This window comes from Sebastes umbrosus, chromosome 18 (assembly GCF_015220745.1).
Source record: "Sebastes umbrosus isolate fSebUmb1 chromosome 18, fSebUmb1.pri, whole genome shotgun sequence".
NCBI classification, from domain to species: Eukaryota; Metazoa; Chordata; class Actinopteri; order Perciformes; family Sebastidae; genus Sebastes; species Sebastes umbrosus.
The window spans coordinates 27,315,559-27,337,415 of NC_051286.1; the positions used below are offsets into that span (position 1 = coordinate 27,315,559).

The 21,857-nt window shown below is 41.7% G+C and overlaps 1 protein-coding gene across 1 annotated transcript in view; it reads left to right on the top strand.

Moving 5' to 3' along the window:
- The window catches only part of emilin1a (elastin microfibril interfacer 1a), a 39,331-nt gene extending 22,908 nt beyond the window's left edge, over positions 1-16,423 (top strand). Inside the window, exons 3-12 of the mRNA XM_037751337.1 lie at positions 800-996; positions 2,877-2,976; positions 4,830-4,938; positions 5,041-5,229; positions 7,968-9,245; positions 12,425-12,839; positions 13,157-13,282; positions 14,480-14,497; positions 14,597-14,731; positions 15,774-16,423. Of these exons, the coding sequence (XP_037607265.1) occupies positions 800-996; positions 2,877-2,976; positions 4,830-4,938; positions 5,041-5,229; positions 7,968-9,245; positions 12,425-12,839; positions 13,157-13,282; positions 14,480-14,497; positions 14,597-14,731; positions 15,774-16,093 (2,887 nt within the window). The 3' untranslated portion in view covers positions 16,094-16,423. The remainder of the gene's footprint in view (positions 1-799; positions 997-2,876; positions 2,977-4,829; positions 4,939-5,040; positions 5,230-7,967; positions 9,246-12,424; positions 12,840-13,156; positions 13,283-14,479; positions 14,498-14,596; positions 14,732-15,773) is intronic.
- The last annotated feature ends 5,434 nt before the right edge of the window (positions 16,424-21,857 follow it).

Here is a 21,857-nt window from a genome sequence, read left to right on the forward strand (position 1 = left end):
GATGAATCATCTTTGACCAAGAGATTTAAGATTTAGTACCGGCTAAATGCAGTTTTGGAAAAATGGGACAGAAATAACATTTTAAAGTTTACAAAGCACTCTTGATCCCATCCATCATCAGTAGATGATTTGGAAGCTATTTCCCATAAAGCCAGTGACTCAGTGCACATTAATATCAACAGTGTACAGCCGTGGTATTATATATAAATGACAGATGGTTTCTGTCATTTTAGTTCTTATCACGCTGATGTATGTTATAGTGTTAATTTTTCTGATAAGTTTGGTTTTAATTAGTTATTTGATGCTATAAAAAGGGGGTGAGACGCCATGATTGGCAGCTGTGAGTCTCTCTCGCTGACAAGCTGCAGGATTGGTTCAGGCGGGTGACCTTGATACCGCGGCTCCACCGTTCGATCACTACTGTGCAGACTCTGGCTCCAAATTATTTCAAAATCTCAAGATGGCAGCTCCCGTATCCGGGATACTTTGGCTTCACTTTTTGTACAGTGGGAGGATATGGAGACGCGTCGTTTTATACAGTCTATGGTTGGGATCATCGGTACAAAGTGTCATGGTAGTCCATCCAATACTGAGATAGAGATATTTCAATCTGGACAAAAGTGGTGGACAGTCTAACCATTGGACCAACACTGCCATCGATTGAGCCGTGTCGCGAGTGCAGCTAAAAATCAAGTCGTGTGTGTCCACGTCATTAGTGTTAAATCTCAAGTCTTGTCAAATCCGAACAAATAAAAGTCCAGATGGGATTTTATATCTGAAATTTCCATTTCATCCTCAGCTACCGGACATACAGGAGGCCAAGGTATAAGGTAGCTTACAAGATGGTGACAGAAATGGAGTGGAAGTGTTGCCATGGTTACTCTGGGGAAGATTGCCATGATGGGCCGAAGGGAAGCGGCGACACTCAGGTCTCCGGGGGGCGACCCCGCGTCACGCAGACAGGCTACAACACAGGTGGCGGACAGAGAGGAGAAGGTGAGAAGACTCTATGATAATCCAAAATCGCATCTACGTAAAATATGGTTTCAAGTCATCAGGGTGCGCTCACAGTAATTCATTTTGTGAAATAGCATCAGAACTGTTACATGCTAAAGATTTGCATATTATTTTCTAACATCTATCTTGTTGGTCTCAGGTATGAATGAATGAATGAATGAATGAATCACTATGCAAACAAAACGACAACTTTAAAGAGATGTAGAGGCAGTTATGTGATAGGCCGCCGTAGTTCTCCGACATGCTTGATAAACTGCGGTAACGTGATCCGCGGAGTGCAAAACCGTGGTACCGCCAGTCGCCGCCTGACTTCCGTTGCTCCTAAAGTAGTGTTATTATGGTATGGATGGCCTCTGAGCAAGGCGAACGGAATTACCGCAGTTTTGCACTCAGTGGCTCACGTTACCGCAGTCTTGGAAAGGGAGGAATGAGTGGAGGGGTACTCAGTTGGTTGCAATCTGCAACCACACCACTAGATGCCGCCAAATCATACACACTGTCCCTTTAAGTATGTCTCTAAAACATTAAATATTTATGACTAAATAAGCAACAATCAAATATGAAGTTACTCCTTATAGCAGTGGTTCTCAAACTTTTTACACCACATACCACCTCAGAAAATATCTGACTCTCCAAGTACCACCATTATCTCCTGGGGTGGGCAATTATTTTTCCTGGAGGGGGGCCACATGAGAAACCCAGATTGTTGCCGGGGGCCAAACAAATTCTGTCAGATGTAACCTCTATTTTATTACTACATTAATTTATAGAAAACATACTGCGCACTTATTTTTCAGCATTTGTTATACTGAAAATCACTCCAAACATCAAATTATTAAGAATATTACATTATATTCAGGAGTTTTTGAACCGTACAGGACTGACTGTTTTGGGTAGTAATGTTTCCATTAGCAAAACTTAACAAAACAGAGAATCCCCCAGCATGCCAAAATATAAAAACATGCACTGCAGGTCCAAAAAGCAGGGAGGGTAGCCCACTGTACACAGTACTGTACTTTGTTATTGTCATCCATAGTGGTTGTTTGCATAAAAACACACAATTCAAATGATTATGATTATTTAAATATTTGCTTTGATTAAAAAAAATCTGCTGCTTAGAGCTAGTGTTAGGAAATTAAACATGTCATGATTCTCTCTCTAATATTTATTTTGTATTACTGTGAAAACATCTCCTTCAAACAACAGGATTTATTCAAGTTTCTCACCAAAAACTACATTTTACGATATTACATTTGAACGCATCATGATAATGTAATTAACCTTCGCCCAATAGTCCTTTTTCCTGAGCCGACCATGAATGCCTCATAACAATAACTCAATGGCACCTCCGTTAACGTTAGTAGCTCCGCTATTTAGCCAGTCAGGACTGTGCTGCCCACCGGCTGCTAACAGCTAACGTTACTAACTCTCCTGCTGATTTCAGCACAGATTTGTTGATGTTCACAGTGTCGCTTTATCAGGGAAAAATAGGGTGCATCCCCTCAGGTTTAGTAGCGCCACGCTGTTGTTGCGCGCTTTTTTTTCTCCACTCCGTAGCTCCGGTTCAAAACAAACTTAAACATGATACAGCGTGTGTATGCGTCATTGTGCAGCGTAACTGTGGGAAAGCATCAATAAGAGGAATCGATAGTCAGAGATTCCTCCGCGTACCACTAAAGAGAGAACCACTGCCTTATAGGAAGCCAATTAAGCAAAAGGGTTTTCAGCAACTCTGTCTATACATATTTAAGCTTCCATACTTTGCTGAGTTTGTATTTTTTTGCAAGCAGTAAATAGAAAATCTTCTAATTAAACTCCACATTTCCTCTTTCACATTGGCTGTTATTCTTTTTCTCCAGGTGACAGTGAAAAGATCAGACAGATGGAGGAAACAATCCGCGGTCTGACCAAAGACCTCCACAACATGCAGACCACCATCAACGGCATCAACCAGAGGCTGTACGCAAATGTTGTTTTATTTCACGGAGTGTATTCACCTGCACACCGAACATCCTGTTTAAATACAGGAAACTCAGATTTGCTGTACCGATATCACTCAACCAGCACACTGTTTAATGTATATCACACTGTGTCATTGTAATTTAATTCAGCAGTGCAGTTTAGTGAGAGAGGAGATGTTTGTTTAGTAACATATATACAGGTATTACAGATTCAAATAGTTAATCCTCAATAAGACAGACTCTTCTCATACACTGTTTTGTAGCTATACCTACAAAAGGTAACGCACTATAATTCATATATAATTTATATCCCACAAAATAAATTTTTATGTAATCCACGCAGTTGTGAACCGGGAAATAAAGAGTGACAAACGCTGCGTTGAGAGGAGGTCGGGGTGGGTCAAAAAAACAGTCAACGTTGATTTATTTGTCACGTAACTTCCGTACTTTAGTTACACCACTTCCAGAGTTATTTTAACCAAAACCACGATCTTTTCCTAAACCTAAACTAAGTAGTTTGTTCCCTAAACCTAACTTGTTTCCTGTGAAGATGGAAGTTTATTTTGAAAAGACTTGGAGCTGAAATTGACACGTCTGTTACGTGTTGCTGGACGTTCGTAGAATAATGCAAGAAAAATGAGGAATAACTTATTATACGTTGTATGAGGATACGTTGAACAAGAACTTAAAGCTGCAGTGGGTAGAAATAGAGCAAATAGGATTTAAAAAACAAGTTATTTTTTATAAAACGGTCACTATATCCTGACAGTAGTGCATGAGACAGTTCATATGAATAAAATCATGTGTCTCTGTGTCCTCCGGTGTCCTAACGACATCTGCAAGATTTCACAGACCAGATGAAAACAACCAATCAGAGCCGAGCTGGAGCCTTGTCGTCTCTGAGCAGCTGTCAATCACTCGCGTACTCCGACCAAACGGTCAAACTAGGCAGCGCTGATCAATACCTATACCTATTTCTCTCCTCAGATGTTTTCAGAATCATCTTGTAGTTTACGGTTTAGCTGTAAAATGAGAAAGTTTGTGACCCGGCAGCCATATTGAGATCAGTTGAGGAAATACCAAGCACCGCTCACTTGACCAGAGCACAGCCAATAGGAACGCTCTCTCTCTCTCTGAAATTACCTGTGATTGGTCAAAGGCCCTGTTCACACCTGGTATTAACATGCGTCTCCACATGCATCTTCAGTGGCCTTGACTTTCGATCCGATCTCACTTCCCCGCTCTATATGCAAATAAACACGTAGTAAACACACGGCTAATACAGCAGCTGTTGTGACATAATATTACATGAATGTCAGTAGTAATATCCTACATATTCGTGAATTCTGGTACATTGTATTAACGCTCCAGAGAGCCGGGAGGAGAGAGAACAGGCGGGCGGGCGGTCAGGTGTCAGCTCCACGCAAAGCAGCGGAACAAAAACACCGACACATCTCCGACAGTATTATAATAATGCATTTTGCATGTCTAGTCTACATACAGTAGAGCAAAGAGGACGTTTCCAATTTTCCTTGTCCCACTTGTGATCCGATCACTGAGGACGCATGTTAATACCAGGTGTGAACAGGGCCGTAGTCTCCCGTCACGGGCTAGATGTTCTAAAGCCTGAAAACAGAGCCATGAGGAGGAGCAGAAGTCTAGTTTTCTCTCAGAACACTTGAATTACAATATGCTGAAAGGTTATTATGGGATTTTTGCCCAATGATGCCAAAAATATTCTGCCTACTGCTGCTTTAATAGCATGAACTACATCCTTCCTCCTCTATCACATACCTCTTTTTACGACAAATGTTACTTGTCATAATGTTCTCAACTCTTCTTCTGTTATAGGCCTGGTCTGAACGGGGCAGTCGTTCCTGCTGATTCAGCTCAGCCACACATGAAGGAAACCATCAACAGCATCCAGACCAAGCTGGATCACCTCTACAACAGGACACAGGTACACAGTGACTGTTTCTCACTCTCTCTCTCTGTCTTTATGTTTTAGAATTTAAATGCAAGGATAGACCATTTGACTTTATTTGGACATTTGTTTGCTCAGGTCCATGACCAGACCCTGCTCAACATCAACAACCACCTGGTGAACGGAGGGGGCAATGAACTGGATGGAGTGGCCGGAGGAGGAGGAGGAGGAGGAGGAGGAGCCGGGGGAAACCAGCTGAACACTCTGAAGGAGGAGATACTGACGGAGCTGGAGAGAAGGGTGTCTCTGTCCTGCTCTTCCTGCCAGGTGAAGCTCAATATGTAAAAACAAGACTCGGTCAAAACAGACTATATATCTGGACCGTATATGGTCAGTATGTGAATTTGTGGCTAAATTGTTACACCAATAGTCAGTGGTCATGTCTATATTTTGTGAACAGTTTTTTCCACTTATATCTTAATGTTTGATTGAAAGACAACTTATAATGAAGCAAATGACATTCAGTAATAGTAAATGGTAACATTTACTAGTCAGTATATTATACATTTTATACAAGGTGAAAAGGTATTAGCATGACATACAGTATGCAAGGTTATAAGTATTTCAGTTTTTTATCAAAGCATGTGTATCAAAAGCATTCATCATATAAGTGGTGTGTAACAATATATACATACTTCACGAAAGTTTATGTCATCACTGACGTTGTTGCTGCCGTATTTATTCCGAGATGGAGTGTTGATGGAACAGCTGCAATGTTAGCATAGCCTGGCAGTGATCGATCCGAACTCCATTCAGAAAACAAGCATTTTAAAAGTTGTTTGCTTGTCGTGTTGCGGACAGACCTGACAAAGCATGAATTCGGTCTTTTTACAAATCAACATCATTATGTAGTTATTTCGGCATCATTTTGATCCGTTTATTGCAATTAAATCACAGCACAGTCTGTTTATTTTGGATTCATACCGCAGTAGCAACGTATGGCTTGCTAAATACAGATACAGTATGTGAATACAGCTTGCCGCTTAGTGTGAATGCACGGTAACACAATACAAAGCACAACATAACATAACTTAAACGAACATAAATAATAGCACATATACATCAACAGCACTATGTAATGATACATTGAACCGCTGACACGCTCCCCAGAAAACCTAAACACAGAACTGTTCTCTGCCTTTTCATTTTGAAAGAGCAACGGCCAATGAGGAAACTCCAACAGTCGGCCGACCAATCCTGTAACTTCATCACTCAGTCAGTCACTCAGTGACAGACTTTTGCGTTTGTAGGGCTGGTCCTCTGCAGTCCAGCCAAAAATCAGATCTCAGACACAAACATTACTCTCCTCCATCATGTGATTTCTAGTTGTAGTTTTGTAGCTGTAAAGTTTCCATGTTTTGACTTTGTTCCCCGTTGGCTTCTGTCAGTGATTTGTGCTGCCTAAAGCAGTAAAATAATATTAGCCACATCCAGGCAGTAAAACAAGAAAACTACATTCCCTCATAAACCACTGCATTTAACAAAAAATAAAACAATACTGCAGTGAAAGAAAGATTTAAAAAAAATTAAAATGGCAACAAGGCCACTTTTCCAGAAGTTTGATAGAATTAGAGGGTTATAGGATTTAACATGAAACGATCATTGTTTGTTTAAATTGTCTTTTTATTTGCCTCATGTTCAAGCACAAGCCTGGGCCCCTGAGCACACAAACACATAAACAGCCCCTCACTGCTACCTCCCACAGTAACCCCCCCACACCCTGTTGCTCACAGTTGTTTCATCAGCATCTTTTTTAAATTATGTTGCTGTTAATGGTTGATATCTGCACCTAAATGCAGTATTCCCGGACGAGCGCCCATTTGTTACATTCCCCTTCGTTTAAGGCCCAGGGGAGGAGGGAGTACCAAAATAAATTTTATAAACCCGGGAATGAGAGAACTAGCAACAGGATTGTGTGAAAAATAGTCATACAATTTATTAACAAAAAATATGATAAAAAATAAAATGTACAAACACCAAATGAAAACTACTTTCTAACAGAAAGCGTCAGATAATTACACAACTAAATAAATATGGCAATAACCAATAGTAAAACACTCAAATTATAGCTACTGCTTAAAAAAATGCAGCAACAAACAACCCAGAAGTACTTAACTTAAAACTACTGCTCCACAGAGACAGCGAACAAAAACAATCTTTAACCCCACAAAGTTTGTCGACTTCACCACACAAACCCGTCAACCACTGACGCAAACCACGGAACACACAGTCTCTGAGATACTGCAGATTGGCACTGGGCAACTTCTCCTCCGTTCTCCTGCTGTTCTATACTCCGCCCTGATTACTGATCAGATGCAGCCGCGCACACTCATCCCTCACAGCTGCACTAGGGGGGAAAGGGCAGCACCTGAGACACAGGAGAGGAAAAAGACAACAACAACCTACCAGTGCATGTAACAATATAGTTCATATAGGAGATGAAAACAGGCTGTATGAACTCTTTCTCATTTCTCCTACCATACAAGATCCACACTGACACTACTCTACTTCATCGTGCTGCACAAAGTACTGAAGGAAAGCATCAAACGGAAACCTGTGATGCAGGTTCTATTTTCTTAAAGCAGAGTACAATTACACACTCATATTAATTAGGGCCGTCAATTGATTAAAATATTTAATAGCAAATTAATCACACATTTTTTTGTGGTTCAAAATGTACCTTAAAGGGAGATTTGTTAAGTATTTGACACTCTTATCAACATGGGAGTGGGCAAATACGCTGCTTTATGTAAATGTATGTATATAATTATTACTGAAAATCAATTAACGACACAAAACAATGACAAATATTGTCCAGAAACCCTCACAGGTACTGCATTTAGCATAAAACAATATGCATTAAAGAAATGATTGCCATTAAAATGAATTTGCACTAACACGTTATTATCGCGTTCACTTTGACAGCCCTATTTAATACAAAATAGAAACCATAATACAAACTATACAACTAGCATATTAATTCCAGTCCTCCCTATTCCCTCCAGGCTGGTGTGGAGGACCTGAGGCGCCAGCAACAAGAGGACAGGGAGCGGATCCAAGCCCTGGAGAAGCTGATCAGCTCCATGGACCAGCACCTGAGGCAGAGTTTGGACGTCTCCCGCAGCGAGACCCAACGCTCCCAGGCCTGCTGCAACACTGTCACCGAGCTGGAGAATAGGCTGTCCGGCCTAGAGGTCCGTGTCACATCCACGGCCAACAAGTGCGACACCATCAAAGGGCGGCTGGATAAGGAGCTGGCCGGGACGGGCGGAGGAAAGGGACGAGTGACGGAGGACAGATTGAACGGCAGACTGAGGGAACTGGAGAAGAGGCTGAATAACACGGTGAGGAAGACGGAGCAGAGGTGCACAAACACCGGTAACAACGTGAAGGACGGCGTCCAGAGAGACGTCACGCAGCTGCGCAACACGGTCCATGGTCGGCTGGACGACCACAGCTCCAGGATTGACAAGATAGAGCTGGACGTGACTGTTCTCGGAGATACGGTCACCGACCACAGCCGGCGTTTGAGTAAGGTAGAGAACGTAACAACCTTCCTGGACAGGAGGCTAACGTCGATCGCAAACATGTGCAACGAGACCTGCGGGCCGAACGGAAAAAGCCGCAAGACTGAGGACACCGTGAAAACCTTAGAGTGGAGAGTTGTGGCCAACCAAGAGGACATAAAGAGGTTTGACACCAGGTTGGATGATTTGTCCGTGTCGGGTGACTCGCTGGCCGACAGGGTGATCAACTTGACAGACGATGTCAAAAAGATAATAGCCGTGACGGGGGAGAGCGGCGAGAACTTCAACCGGATTGTCACGGAGGTAGAGATGTTGGGCCGCGATTTGGAGGACTGTTCTGTTTGCGGTAGGGTAGAGGAGGACCTGCGCTCGCTCGCCAACTCCACCAAGAGCGGCCTCGGCAAGTGCCAGGCCGAGCTAACGGACCTGCGGAGAAAGGTCGACTCGGGAGAATCCGTCTGCTCTCAGGTGTGCTCCAACCTCCAGGAGGAGGTGGGGCGACTCAGAGAGGAAGTGGAGGAGTGCACCGGTCAGTGTAAAATCGGCATAAACGATATGAAGAAACGCCTCGACGGTCACGGTGTCCACAGCGGGAGATTAGGAGGGGATCTGAAGTCCATCCAAGGAGAGCTCGCCGGGGTCATGGTCACATTTAACTCCATCAATGACACTCTGAAGGGCCTGGGGAGGACTGTACAGACGCATGGGAACACGCTGACTGATCTGACCAACATCAAGGACAACATCATCTCTGAGGTAAGACCATGTGGTGAGTCAGCCATGTTGCTCAGCCATGTTTCTGCTAGAGATGTTCCGATACCTGAACCGATCCGATACCATACACGGTACACGTCAAGCTCCAAATCTTTTAGCCTACATGGAATGTGTTGGTATAGTTTGGGGATGGCCGTTTCAGAGATGTATTTGCAACCTGGCAAACTGCACCTACGTTAGGGGTTGGTTGTCCAGAACAATGAATTCCACAATTTTGTCGGATATCTTCATCGCTTTTGGCTGATCTTTATGGAATTGATCTCGTTGTTGGAATTTGGTCTCCACAGTTTGCTGCTGCGGTTCGTCCTTTTCCCCTTTGCCTCGGGGAAGTCGTCATGCTCTTTCGCGCGATGCGTCTCCAGATGTTTTAAAAGGTTGCTGATGTTGAAACTGGCAACACTAATGCCAGTCCTCGTAACAGACGCCTTACATACTGTACATATGTAAGTAGGGATGCACTGATACCAATACCAGTATCGGGTCCGATACTGTGCTCATGTACTCGTTCTCGGACTCGCAAAAATGCTCCGATACAACGGCACCGATACCACTTTAAAGTGGTGCGCCCAACCCCGCTGGGTGCACAATCCCTCCTCAGCCGGCGCGCACCGGCCCTCACTTTCATTGTGCCACGGGGTTTTGCTTGCACCCTCTGACTTGTGCGTGCGTTAGACTCCTTGGTCCGTGTCGGGTGGGTTGCCGACAACGCCACAGACCCTTGGTGCCTTTTATGTTGGCCGAGCCCCACCCTGGCAGCACGACACGGTTGAGGCGCACTGAGGACAGTCCACCCTGGTCGACAGCTGCACCGGGAGCAGGGGGCCCCGTCCCTCCCCAACGGAGAGAGAGGGCGCAGCCAGCCCTTTGTCCACGGTGCAGCGAGGTCTGGGCGGGGAGCGCTGTAAAGCTGCGACCGCGAGCCACCTTGACCCCGAGCCTTTCCAAGCCGACCTAGAGCCTTGTATGCGGGACTCCCCAGCCTGCCGTGTGTCGCTCACACCCTCCAGCTGGCTGTTAACGAGGGTCTTTTGGCACAGAGAAGTACTCGTATCGGTACTCGGTATCGGCGAGTACCCAAATGTAAGTACTTGTACTTGGTCTGAAGAAAAGTGGTATCGGTGCTGAATGGATTTTCCTCTGTGAAATGTCGCCAAATGGTAGACATTTTCCTCGCTCTGACTACCGTTACACTCCCCACTAGCACCGCACTGTTGTTTTCTATCGTCACGTGACAAACTACCTGCAGTCAGTTCTTCTTCACTGCTCCAAATCAGAAGTTGCCAGTGGCAGCCACGATACCTCCAGGGCGACGGCACAGTGAAGACTACTGTTCTGGAGCGGCGAAATAGAACTGATTTGTGTGGATTTTTTTCTGGTTTAATAAATTCTGGTATCAGATCGGCGCACAGACTGACATACTCGCCCATACCCGATCCCGAATGTTGGGTAGTATCGGACATATTTCCAATACTGGTAACGGTATGGGAACATCTCTAGTTTTTACAGTAACACAGAACGGACAAACCAAACACTGGCTCTAGCGAGAGCCTTTTAGTGATTTTATATCACCTGAAGGCCACCGTTGTTCTCCGACAGGCTTGTGAAAGTACAGTAACGTGAGCCACAGAGTGCAAAACCGCGGTGCTGCCGGCCGCCATCTTACTTCCGTTGCTCCTACATTACACCAGAAGAAAAACGAGGTCTCCACAACTTAAAGGATTTAAAGAACCAAATACAGTTTTTCCTTGCCTCGTACTAGCAAGTAGCATGTAGCATGATCTGATATGCAGCCTGTGAAAGCAATTTGTTCGCAATTGTCCATCACGTGAACGACGTAACTAGCAAGCTGGGACCACTGATTCGCAAAACCTGCTAGCTTGCAATAGTAATGAAGATTCTTAGGGGAAATGTATCGGAGTTAAAGTACACATTTTATTTCGGAAATGTAGCTGAGTAAAAGTGAAAGTTGACAGAAATATAAAAACTCATAAACATTCTGCCTACTGAAACTTTAAAGGTCCCATATTGTAAAAAGTGACATTTTCATGTCTTTTATATTATAAAGCAGGTTTAAGTTCTATATAAATACTGTGAAAGTATCGAAACGCTTAATCCACAGAGAAATACACACAGCCCGTATTCAGAAGCTGTGCTTTTGAAACAAGCTGTCAGGATTTCTGTCCATTTGTGATGTCACAAATCTACAATATTTAGACCATTTCACAGTTTTAAACATAAACATTCTAAATAGGTCCCAGTTTATTTCCTGTTGCAGTGTATGTGAATAACATCAGTGGACAGGAGGTAAACATGGTCCTAAGCTGTTTCCTAGCAACGCAATTCTGTTGAAATTCCGTTGAAGAGCACTAAAACGGAGCGTTTCAGGCAGAGGGTGAATACAGGTATATCCAAGCAGACAGTATGAGGAAAATAAAGGTTTTTTTCAACTAACTTCTAGTAGAAACCCAAAATACAAGTATGAACCTGAAAATGAGCACGATATGTCCCCTTTAAGCTAACTAAGCTACAAACTCAACACAAAGTACAGCTGAGGCTGATGGGAATGTCATTAGTTTTGCAGGTATTTGATCATAAACCAAACTATTGAATTAAAATTCCAGTAGTCGTTGAACATAATTTTATAATCTGTGTAACATAATATGATTTTCCCCCTTGTTCCTTGTTGACTATCTTGTGACCCTTCAGAATTATTTTTGCGACCCTTTGAGTGGTCCCGAGCCCCAGGTTGGGAAGCACTGTACTATAATACGTAGAGAGCTAGCCCCTCAGAATTAAACAGGAAAGCTCAAGCTGCTGTTATAATAATAATGATGATGGTAATTGTGCCGACGATCTACGTGTTGTTTTATTAAACTGTACATATTGAAACAGATCTTTTCCTTATGGACTTTGAAAACAACACTCAAACAGGCCTCGTGGTTATCTTGGCAACAGTGTTTTCACATAATATTATCATAGTTAGGAAAATATTTGAGAATATTACAAACATTTCTTGACAGACATGGCTTAGATAATATGCTTACATATTTTTGTGTGTATAAGATACCATAGGAAAATAAATCGGAGCTGAAACCAGTATATTTGTAGTAGAAAAGAACCCAAAATACACACATTAACAAGTATCTACATTCTCTACAAAGGTGGACGATTTGCAGAAGGAGCTGACGGAGCACGTCGACGACTCCAAGATTCAATTCGGCGGTCTGGGCGACGAGATCCAAATAATTAGGAGCAACTATGCGACGGAGGTGGGGGAGTGCCGGCGCTCCAGCGACGGCCTGGAGAGAAGACTCTCCAAGCTGGAGGGAGTGTGCGTACGCCTGGACGCTTTCTCAGACAGCCTGGAGAGGATCAAGGAGGGCCTGAACCGGCATGTGTCTGGGCTGTGGGTCTGGGTTAATGGACTCAACGTCACGCTAACGTCTCAAGGAGATCTTATCGACGACATCCAGAACGTCCAGCTGGAGAGCGTCCGCTCCGACGTGCGCGGGCTGAACTCTTCGCTGGTGGACTTGGTTGAGGAGTTTCACAGTTTCATAGAGCAGGACTTCATGGGTGAGTCTTCACGGAGGACGGAGGGGCATGGGATGTGACTTTTGGACAAGAGATAGTTGAAGGGAGGCAAGGTCAGGGTGAGGGGAAAAAATAGAGCAAAGAAAGAATCCAGGCTGTCATCCAGAGAAGCATTCACTTAAAGAGTCTGAAAGAGGAGTTTTAGTAAACATGAGGGTGAAAGGCACTTCCTGAGGCTAAATGTCTCAGCTTTCTTGGCTTACTGTGCATGTTTTAAAAATTCTCCTAAGAAAGAAACTATAACTGGTAGACAGGGTTTCCCAGCTGTGATGTCTCATTAAATATTCTTCTTCCCCCAGGTCCACCTGGTCTGACGGGCCCCCGCGGAGAGAGGGGCGAGCGTGGATCCCAAGGTCCTGTAGGACCCCAAGGGAGGGTGGGACTCCTAGGCAGAGAGGGCAAGCAGGGACTAGCTGGACCCCCAGGTAAAGAGTTATTTGATTACACTTTGTTTAATATGATAACTAGGGCTGTCAAAGTTCAAATTCGTTTTAACGCCGCTAATTTCTTTAACGCTTTAGCACAGCTTGCAAATTTTTAGGCTGTTCGGCGGAAACAGGACGTCCCGGAGGGGCTGCGAGCTGAGCTGCCGCTAACGTTTGCTCAGCTTGTTTTTCTGATAACTCAATATCCAGACATCCGATGACTAAAATATATAGTTAAAAATGACCAAGATCTGAAAAGTGTGTCATTAAAATGGATGAAAAGTCAATTTATGACAGTTTCTGGCAGACGACCACAACGCTGACGCATGAGCAAAGGGGGATATGATGCTATGTGACGCATTTTTTTAGGATTGAAAATTGTTGGAAATATTTGGGATACTGTAAGAACACGACTCAATAATATCTATAACATAGGTCTAGTTGTTTTAAGACATTTTAATGTAGAAAACGTGATGTGATTAACACGTCAACGCGCCACTAATTTCTTTAACGCATTAACGCAATTTACGATTTTGAAGTTGTAGCGGGCTCACTTTTAAAGAGAGTGAAGATACTGGTATCATATGAAACTAAAAAACCTAATGATTCCATCGGTACCAACCATGTCATACTAGCTTGTCATGAAGGAGGCTAAATAACGCTCCAAAGTTACGCAAAATTTTAGTGTACCCACGAGTCTCCCCTTTACAGACATGCCCACTTTATGATAGTCACATGCAGTTTGGGGCAAGTCATAGTCAAGTCAGCACACTGACACACTGACAGCTGTTGTTGCCTGTTGGGCTGCAGTTTGTCATGTTATGATTTGAGCATATTGTTTTATGCTAAATTCAGTACCTGTGGGGGTTTCTGGACAATATCTGTCATTGTTTTGTGTTGTTAATTGATTTCCAATAATAAATATATACATACATTTGCATAAAGCAGCATATTTGTCCACTTTCATGTATTTAAGAGTATTAAATACCTGACAAATCTCCCTTTAAGGTACATTTTGAGCTGATAAAAAAATTTGTGATTACATATTTTCATCCATTGACAGCCCTTATAATAACATCTACTGATTATCTGTATCTTGGATCTTTCTTTCTTCACATCCACTGCAGATACATTTTTGATAAGAATAAAAAAACAGCAAGAATGATGATTAACTCTATCTTTCATCTCCCTCCTCAGGTCTCCGAGGTGAACAGGGTATGTGTTGTTCTTACTAAACACCAGATGAAAGCACCCGTTACTGTTTGATCTTAGTTTCGTTCTGACTCGTACTCTCCGTCTCTCCGTCGTCATCAGGTCCTGCAGGGTCCGATGCCCACGTGCCACGCCTTTCTTTCTCTGCTGCGCTGACTCGCCCGATGAGAAGCTCAGGAACCATCGTGTTCAACGAGCTCTTTGTCAATGAAAATAACGTCTACAATCCCAGAACAGGTGAGCGTTAGATCGGCTGGAATTTGAACAGGTGCCTACCAAGATCTCTTTTTTTAAGATTACCTCCAGGAAAAGTAGGTATTTTTATGTAAATTTAAAAGGTCGGTTCTCCCTAATTACAAAAAAAATCTTATTTTTTTCTCTTACCCATAGTGTTATCTAGGCATGCAGACGGTTTGGTTGTTCTTTGTTCAGTATTTTTGGCGGCCAGGTCATAACATTTTTCAATTTACAGTTAAACAGTACACAAAAATATGTTTCTGAAAACATTTGAGGAGAGAAATAGGCATTACAGTAACAGAATATTTTTTTTTCATACTTTATTTTTTCCCTTTTTACAAGGTTGTTTTCATAAATGCAATTTACAGTTCGTATTACAATAGTTTATAAACCAATTTTTTAAGTAGTCGAGCTTAGAGACGAACACAATAAGTACAGTAGGGAAAACAACTTCAGCATTCAAAATTGAAATAAAATTAAGAAAAGAAAAAGAATAATAATAATAATAAAAAAGAATATAATAATAATGATACAAAAAAATTATAATAATAATACAAAAAAAAGAAATAAATAATAATAAATCAAATAAACAAATAAGTTAATAGAAAAAAAAAACAGTAACAGAATATTGATTCATATTTGATCAGCGCTGCCTAGTTTGACCATTTGATCAGAGTTTGCGAGTGATTGACAGCTGCTCAGAGACGACAAGGCTCCAGCTCGTCTCTGATTGGTTGTTTGGTCTGTGAAATCTTGCAGATGCCATTAGGAGCACCGGAGGACACAGAGGCACATGATTTTTTTCAGATTACCTCTCTCGTACACTACTGTCAGGATATAGTGACTGTTTCATAAAAATAACTTTTTTTATCATATTTGTCCCAACCTGCCTACCAACAGCTTTAATCAACCTTGAAAGTTCATGAAAGTAACTTGGCAAAAAAGAATCCAAGCAAATATTTGATGAAATAAGGAAGTGTGAGCTCATGACAGCAAATACAACATTAAGTCTTCCTTGTTGTTACGTGCTTCCATCTTCCAGGTTACTTCACTGCTCCAGTGAGCGGGAAGTACTTCTTCAGCGGCATCCTTACGGGCCATAAGAACATGAAGATCGAGGCCGTGCTCTCCAAGTCCAACACCGGCGTGGCCCGAGTGGACTCGGCTGGGTATCAGCCCGAAGGCCTGGAGAAGCCCATGGCGGAGGCCAAGCACATCCCCGGAGCTCTGGCCGTCTTCAACATCATCCTGCCCATGGAGGCGGGCGACACGGTCTGCATCGACCTCGTCAGCGGCAAACTGGCCTACTCCTCCGAACCGCTGACCATCTTCAGCGGGATGCTGCTGTACGAGACCATCTGATTGGAGGACGCAGCGTCATTGTAATCAGTCTCTTTGGGTGAACATTTCAACACGAGAGCGTCTAATTTGTCTGCTGGACTGTAAGAGACAGAGCAAACGGCTGAACAGACAAAGAGCCTGAAATAACTGGACTGGATTCATTCAGCAAGGAGAAGAAATACTTTATATTTTACTTTACGTGCTAAGAAGGAAAAAAAAGTCCTTTTCAACCACAATCATTTTTTTGTGTGTTTCACAGCTTTAAGGAAAACAATTTTTTACAAGAGCCATTGTGTTTTTTATACCGTGACGCAGATAAAAGCCATTGCAGGGTTATCTTATAATTCCATATTTCATGCTGTTCTATGAACTTGAATTCTTTACTGATTACACCGAGATAGCCTTCAGCTCTTTCTTGTGTTAATGAAAGGACATTTAATACGATGATAAAAGATTAAAGGGATAGTTTGGGTGTTTTGAAGTGGGGTTGTATGAGGTAATTATCTAGGAGTGTGTCGGTACAGGAGTACAGACACCGGAGCTAAGCAATGTACTGCTGTGGACGGGGGCTGGCAGCAAAACGTATTTTAGCCACCTAAAAAAATATCCGTTTGACTGTATTTATTTAGAATATTTTCCGACGGGGAACTGAACTGAAAGTGAATTTTATCTATGTTTTCAGTTGCCAAACAGTATAGGGATTGGAATTGCGGAGCATTCAAAGGTGCGCCGGCATTTTTGGAGTGTAGCGTATGGAGCTACTGTCATAATCTGTTCCCGGCATCAGAAATGTATAAAGTACGTGTGAAAGACAAATGTCCATATAAAGAGAAGCTGACAGAGGCAAAGGGGCCATATATTACAAAAGTGATATCAGTTTATGATATCGATACTTAATGAATTAGGAGGACCTTGACAGCTAGCCAACCATTACAGTCACTGATGTGTTTTGGTGTTAGTGAACACCTGTCAGCAGTTCAAAATATGTAAATCTTTGGAGGCTGATGTCCAATTTACAAATGGGTAGCCATATGACATTAAGATCTACAGGCCAAATGCCAACTACACAATCATCCGGACAAAGATAAGCTAGCTAATGTCATGCTAACAGAATACTAAGAAAATGTCAGCTAATAGCTATTGTATAATTAATTTAACGGTATCTTGCAAAATGAAACCCATAACGTTGGCCTACCATTGTGTCTGACTGTATACTATATATCTACTACAATTCAGCTGTGTGTTATCTTTAAGACACTTGCAGTAATAGCCAGCGGATGGCACTCTTACCCGTTATCCTCCAAAAATGGCCGACTTACGGCGTCATGTCAACGCTCTGTTAACATGCGAAATAAAGTGTATAACGTAACGACACATATAAAATAACATGTATGTTAAGTGGGCAATTACATATTAATATCCCCCCCACTTAGATAACTTTCTAATGAACAATTATCATGACATGTTTGTTATAACATTACAATTACATCTGCCCAGTAACGTTACCGTTCTATATTATAGTCTATGTTGTAGTTGACGGTTTCACCCCTTGATGTCACTGTTGTCATTTTGCACGTTAGCTGTAGATTAAGGTTGTATAATTATCACCTTATCATAAGGCTTTGTCCTAATTTATGTAGCTTTTTGTTGTTGTTTGGTTATTAACGTCAACTATTTTTAGCCGCTAGCATCGACGCTGAACTGCATCAAGACTAGTGCTTTCAACTGATTGGCCACAGAATGTGAAAATGCCATTTTCTGCGACAATGTTTGGTTAGTGTGGACTTTACGCCGGAGATGAACATTACATGTCCGTGATGCAACCAAACATAGACACAGCTTTAGGATCAAGCTAACTTCAACGTATAAAACATGCTGAATGTGTCCCAATTTATTACTGGTTGCAGTGGATGTGAATGTCATCAACTGACAGGAAGTACACACGGACCCAAGCTGTTGCCTAGCAACGCAATCCTGTTGCAATTCTGTTTCAATTCTGTCGCAATTCCATCAAAATGCACTAAAACGGAGCGTTTCAGACAGAGGGTAAATACAGGTATATTCAGGCTGACAGTATGAGGAAAATAAAGCTTTTTTTAACATTAAAGCATGTAAACATGTTTTAGTAGAAACACAAAATACAAGTTTGAACCTGAAAATGAGCATGATATGGGACCTTTAAGAGAGAACTCACCTACAGCTGGTGCAACAGGGTGCAGTTGCCCATCAGAAAATATTCTAAATATGACATACACCTAAACGGATATTGATTTGTATCCATAGTTAGTGCCAATGCCAGAGGCTAGCTAGACCAGCAACTCCCGTGTTCTGTGAGGTAAACTGTTGTTTTCAATGGAGGCTGGTTGAATTGGCGAGAGCATAGATAACGGCTTCAGTTCCCCGTCAGAAACATAGACTGTATAGTTGTCTCACGGCAAGGTAAAGCGGTGAAAATATTCTAAATATAGCGTACACTTAAACTGATATTGATTTTTTTAAGTGAGTCTTTCTTTTAGGTGGCTAAAACACGTTTTGCTGCCGGCCCCGTCCACAGCAGCACATTGCTTTGCTCCGTTGTCGGTACTCCTACTGTAGCTAATACCCTGACTATGGATAAATGCCTCATACAACCCCACTTCTAAACAGCCGAACTGTCCCCTTTAAGGATGTGGATGTCTTTTTTTTTGCGTGTAATCCACCCACAGCATATCAAATGTTCAGAGGTTATTGCACACTGTTTTTTTTTGTTTGCTAATGTAGTTTCTTTTCTTCATGCTCACAGTTTAATTTTGACCACAAGCAAATTCCCAGAAATGTAACACTGAATGCCAATTGTCTTGGAAAAAATGCGGAGGCGGACATGGTCCAAACCACTATTCTTCAGAAGGAAATGCACAAATGAAGTCACTGACAGTTCATTCGAGAGAAACCACAGGATTTTATAAATCATACGACGGCAAAACAATAAGACCATTTTAGGACATTAGCCATGCCCAGAAACACGAGGGAGGAGGAGGAAGATGGCCAGAGGGGAAGAATGGGGATTTTTTTTTGTCCTGTGTCCTCATAAGGACCATCTATCTAAACTCGGTGGAGGATCAAGTAGTTCAAGTTCTGAAGCTGTTACTATCATTCTATCTCGCAGTGGAATTTTTGTGTAAGGCTAACAAAAACAAATAATGAAGCTGAACCCTTTGTCTCTATGCTACAAAATCCCAACACTTCCTGCCTTTAGAAGTCTAATTAAAATGTCTCCAGAAGAAAATATGTGCACAATAACAAGTTTGTAGATATTTTTGAAGGGATTTCTTAAAAGGAACATTGCACATTTTCTTCAGAGAGAAAGAGCGGATTGGACCACATGTTACATTATATTTACATTATGGTGGGAGTAATACATCAGCATATCAGGGCTCACAATGCATATGTTCTTTCACATTTACTTCCTCACATTTCAGTGTGTAATTTTATATGTATAACTTTGAAGGAATGTAAATATTTTTCAGCGGTTTTGCCCATATCAGATTTTTATTATGAGTTACCACTCCACCTTGCCAGGTATTGTGTATGTTCTGTATGTGTTTTTGCCACGTGTGCCTCAAATACAGATACCCAGTTTTACACAGCTGATGTCAACAGTCTCACGTTTATCTGGATTGTCGTTGTAGCAGGTTCAGTGATAGAGTGAAGGTACCGATATCACATGAAACTAGAAAACCCCAAAAATCCATTGGTACCAACCATGTCATGCTAGCTTGTCGCGAAGGATGTTAAATAACTATCCAAACTTGCGCTAAATTTTGGCGAGGAAAAACTGGCATGGCCATTTTAAAAGGGGTCCCTTGACCTCTGACCTTAAGATATTTGAATGTAAATGGGTTCTATGGGTACCCACGAGTCTCCCCTTTACAGACATGCCCACTTTATGATAATCACATGTAGTTTTTTAATGCAGTATAAATGTGTTATTTTCTCCTATTCGACCGTTTTTTTATTTTTTATTTGACCTCCCTGTATAAAATGACCTGTGGTGACCTCTAGGATAATCACAGCCTCATGAAACTTTAGAGCCACAAATTAGAGACCTAGAGCATTCAGAGGATGGATGGATCAGACTAGAGACCTAGAGCATTCAGAGGATGGATGGATCAAACTAGAGACCTAGAGCATTCAGAGGATGGATGGATCAGACTAGAGACCTAGAGCATTCAGAGGATGGATGGATCAAACTAGAGACCTAGAGCATTCAGAGGATGGATGAATCAAACTAGAGACCTAGAGCATTCAGAGGATGGATGGATCAGACTAGAGACCTAGAGCATTCAGAGGATGGATGGATCAGACTAGAGACCTAGAGCATTCAGAGGACTAGATTGACAATAAGGAGGTTTCTTAGCAGTTTACACAACAGGAAGCGTTTGCCATCCAGTCGCCGAAAAATGCAATTCTTGCAGAAATCTCCAAAATGTCAAAAGTTTTTGATCCCAAATCACAGCATGGCTTTTTCTATGGTGTCCTCAAGGTCTTGGTATCTTAATGTGGTATTTTGGAGGGATTATTGATAATTTTTTATCAATTCTAGACTTAAAAAATAGTTAAATTTAGCACCAAATCTGTGTAACAAGTGGTATCAACCCAAAAATTGCTGCAACAACTTATGAGACATAATAGAGCATGGGGATGACCGTCATATACTTCTATCATCATGTTTTAAATTCTTATAAAAATTACAATTTATTTTAAATAATGAATTAATTCATGTTTATTTATGATTTATGACACATAAACAACTTGACACACAGTGCTGAGCGACATCTCAAATTAATCTTCAGGTTCCCAGCTTTCAGATGATGTACACCACTTCTATGTGACATCTACTGTTGACCTGCTATCTCCCCCTAAAGACCCCCTGCATCCCCCTAAAAAAGACAAAAACAGGTCTATTGTGGGTCTCAGAGGGTTAAATGAGTGCCAGTTTTTACACACTGTTTAGTCTGTTTTATACTTATTTAATCTGGCACTTTGTTGGCTTTCACAGCTGGGTTGACTTTTTATTTCTGGCTCCTACTGAAACCTCTCACATCTCTTTCTCTTGGCTTTAGTAGGTTCATTTTAGCTGAAGACTTCCAAGGAGATAGTTGAAAAGCCATTTCTTCTGCTGCACTGCAGTGACACCTTGTGTTCAGCATTGTTACCGTCATGGCTGTGATGATGTTACTGCTGCTGAAGAACCTTGGAGACTTTTAAGAAGTATAGGAAAGAGTATCACTTGTCTTCCATTCTTCATTAGCCTACTTATCAATGGGAATTATAAGTGTCTTTGTAAACCTCTCAAGGCATTCCACTGTCACTCACACCAGGAAAGTCATCCCCAAGACTATGTAAAGTGATCTATGCACTCTGGCAGTCGAGGGCAAACAACTGGCAATTCCACCTAGGCTACTTAAGGATGTAAGAACACATAAGATGGGACATAGATGCACAAACACACACACACACACACACACACACACACACACACACACACACACATATATACTGTGTATATATATATATATATATATATATATATATATACAGTATATATATATATATATATATACATATATATGTATATATTTATATACATATATATGTATTAATTTATTTATATATAAATATATATATATATCTATATATATATAGATATATATATACAGTATATTAGGAAAAGAACTACAGTTATTTTTTTTTACCATGTCCTTCATTCACTGTGTCCCTGACGTAATAATTTCCCACCCTGTTA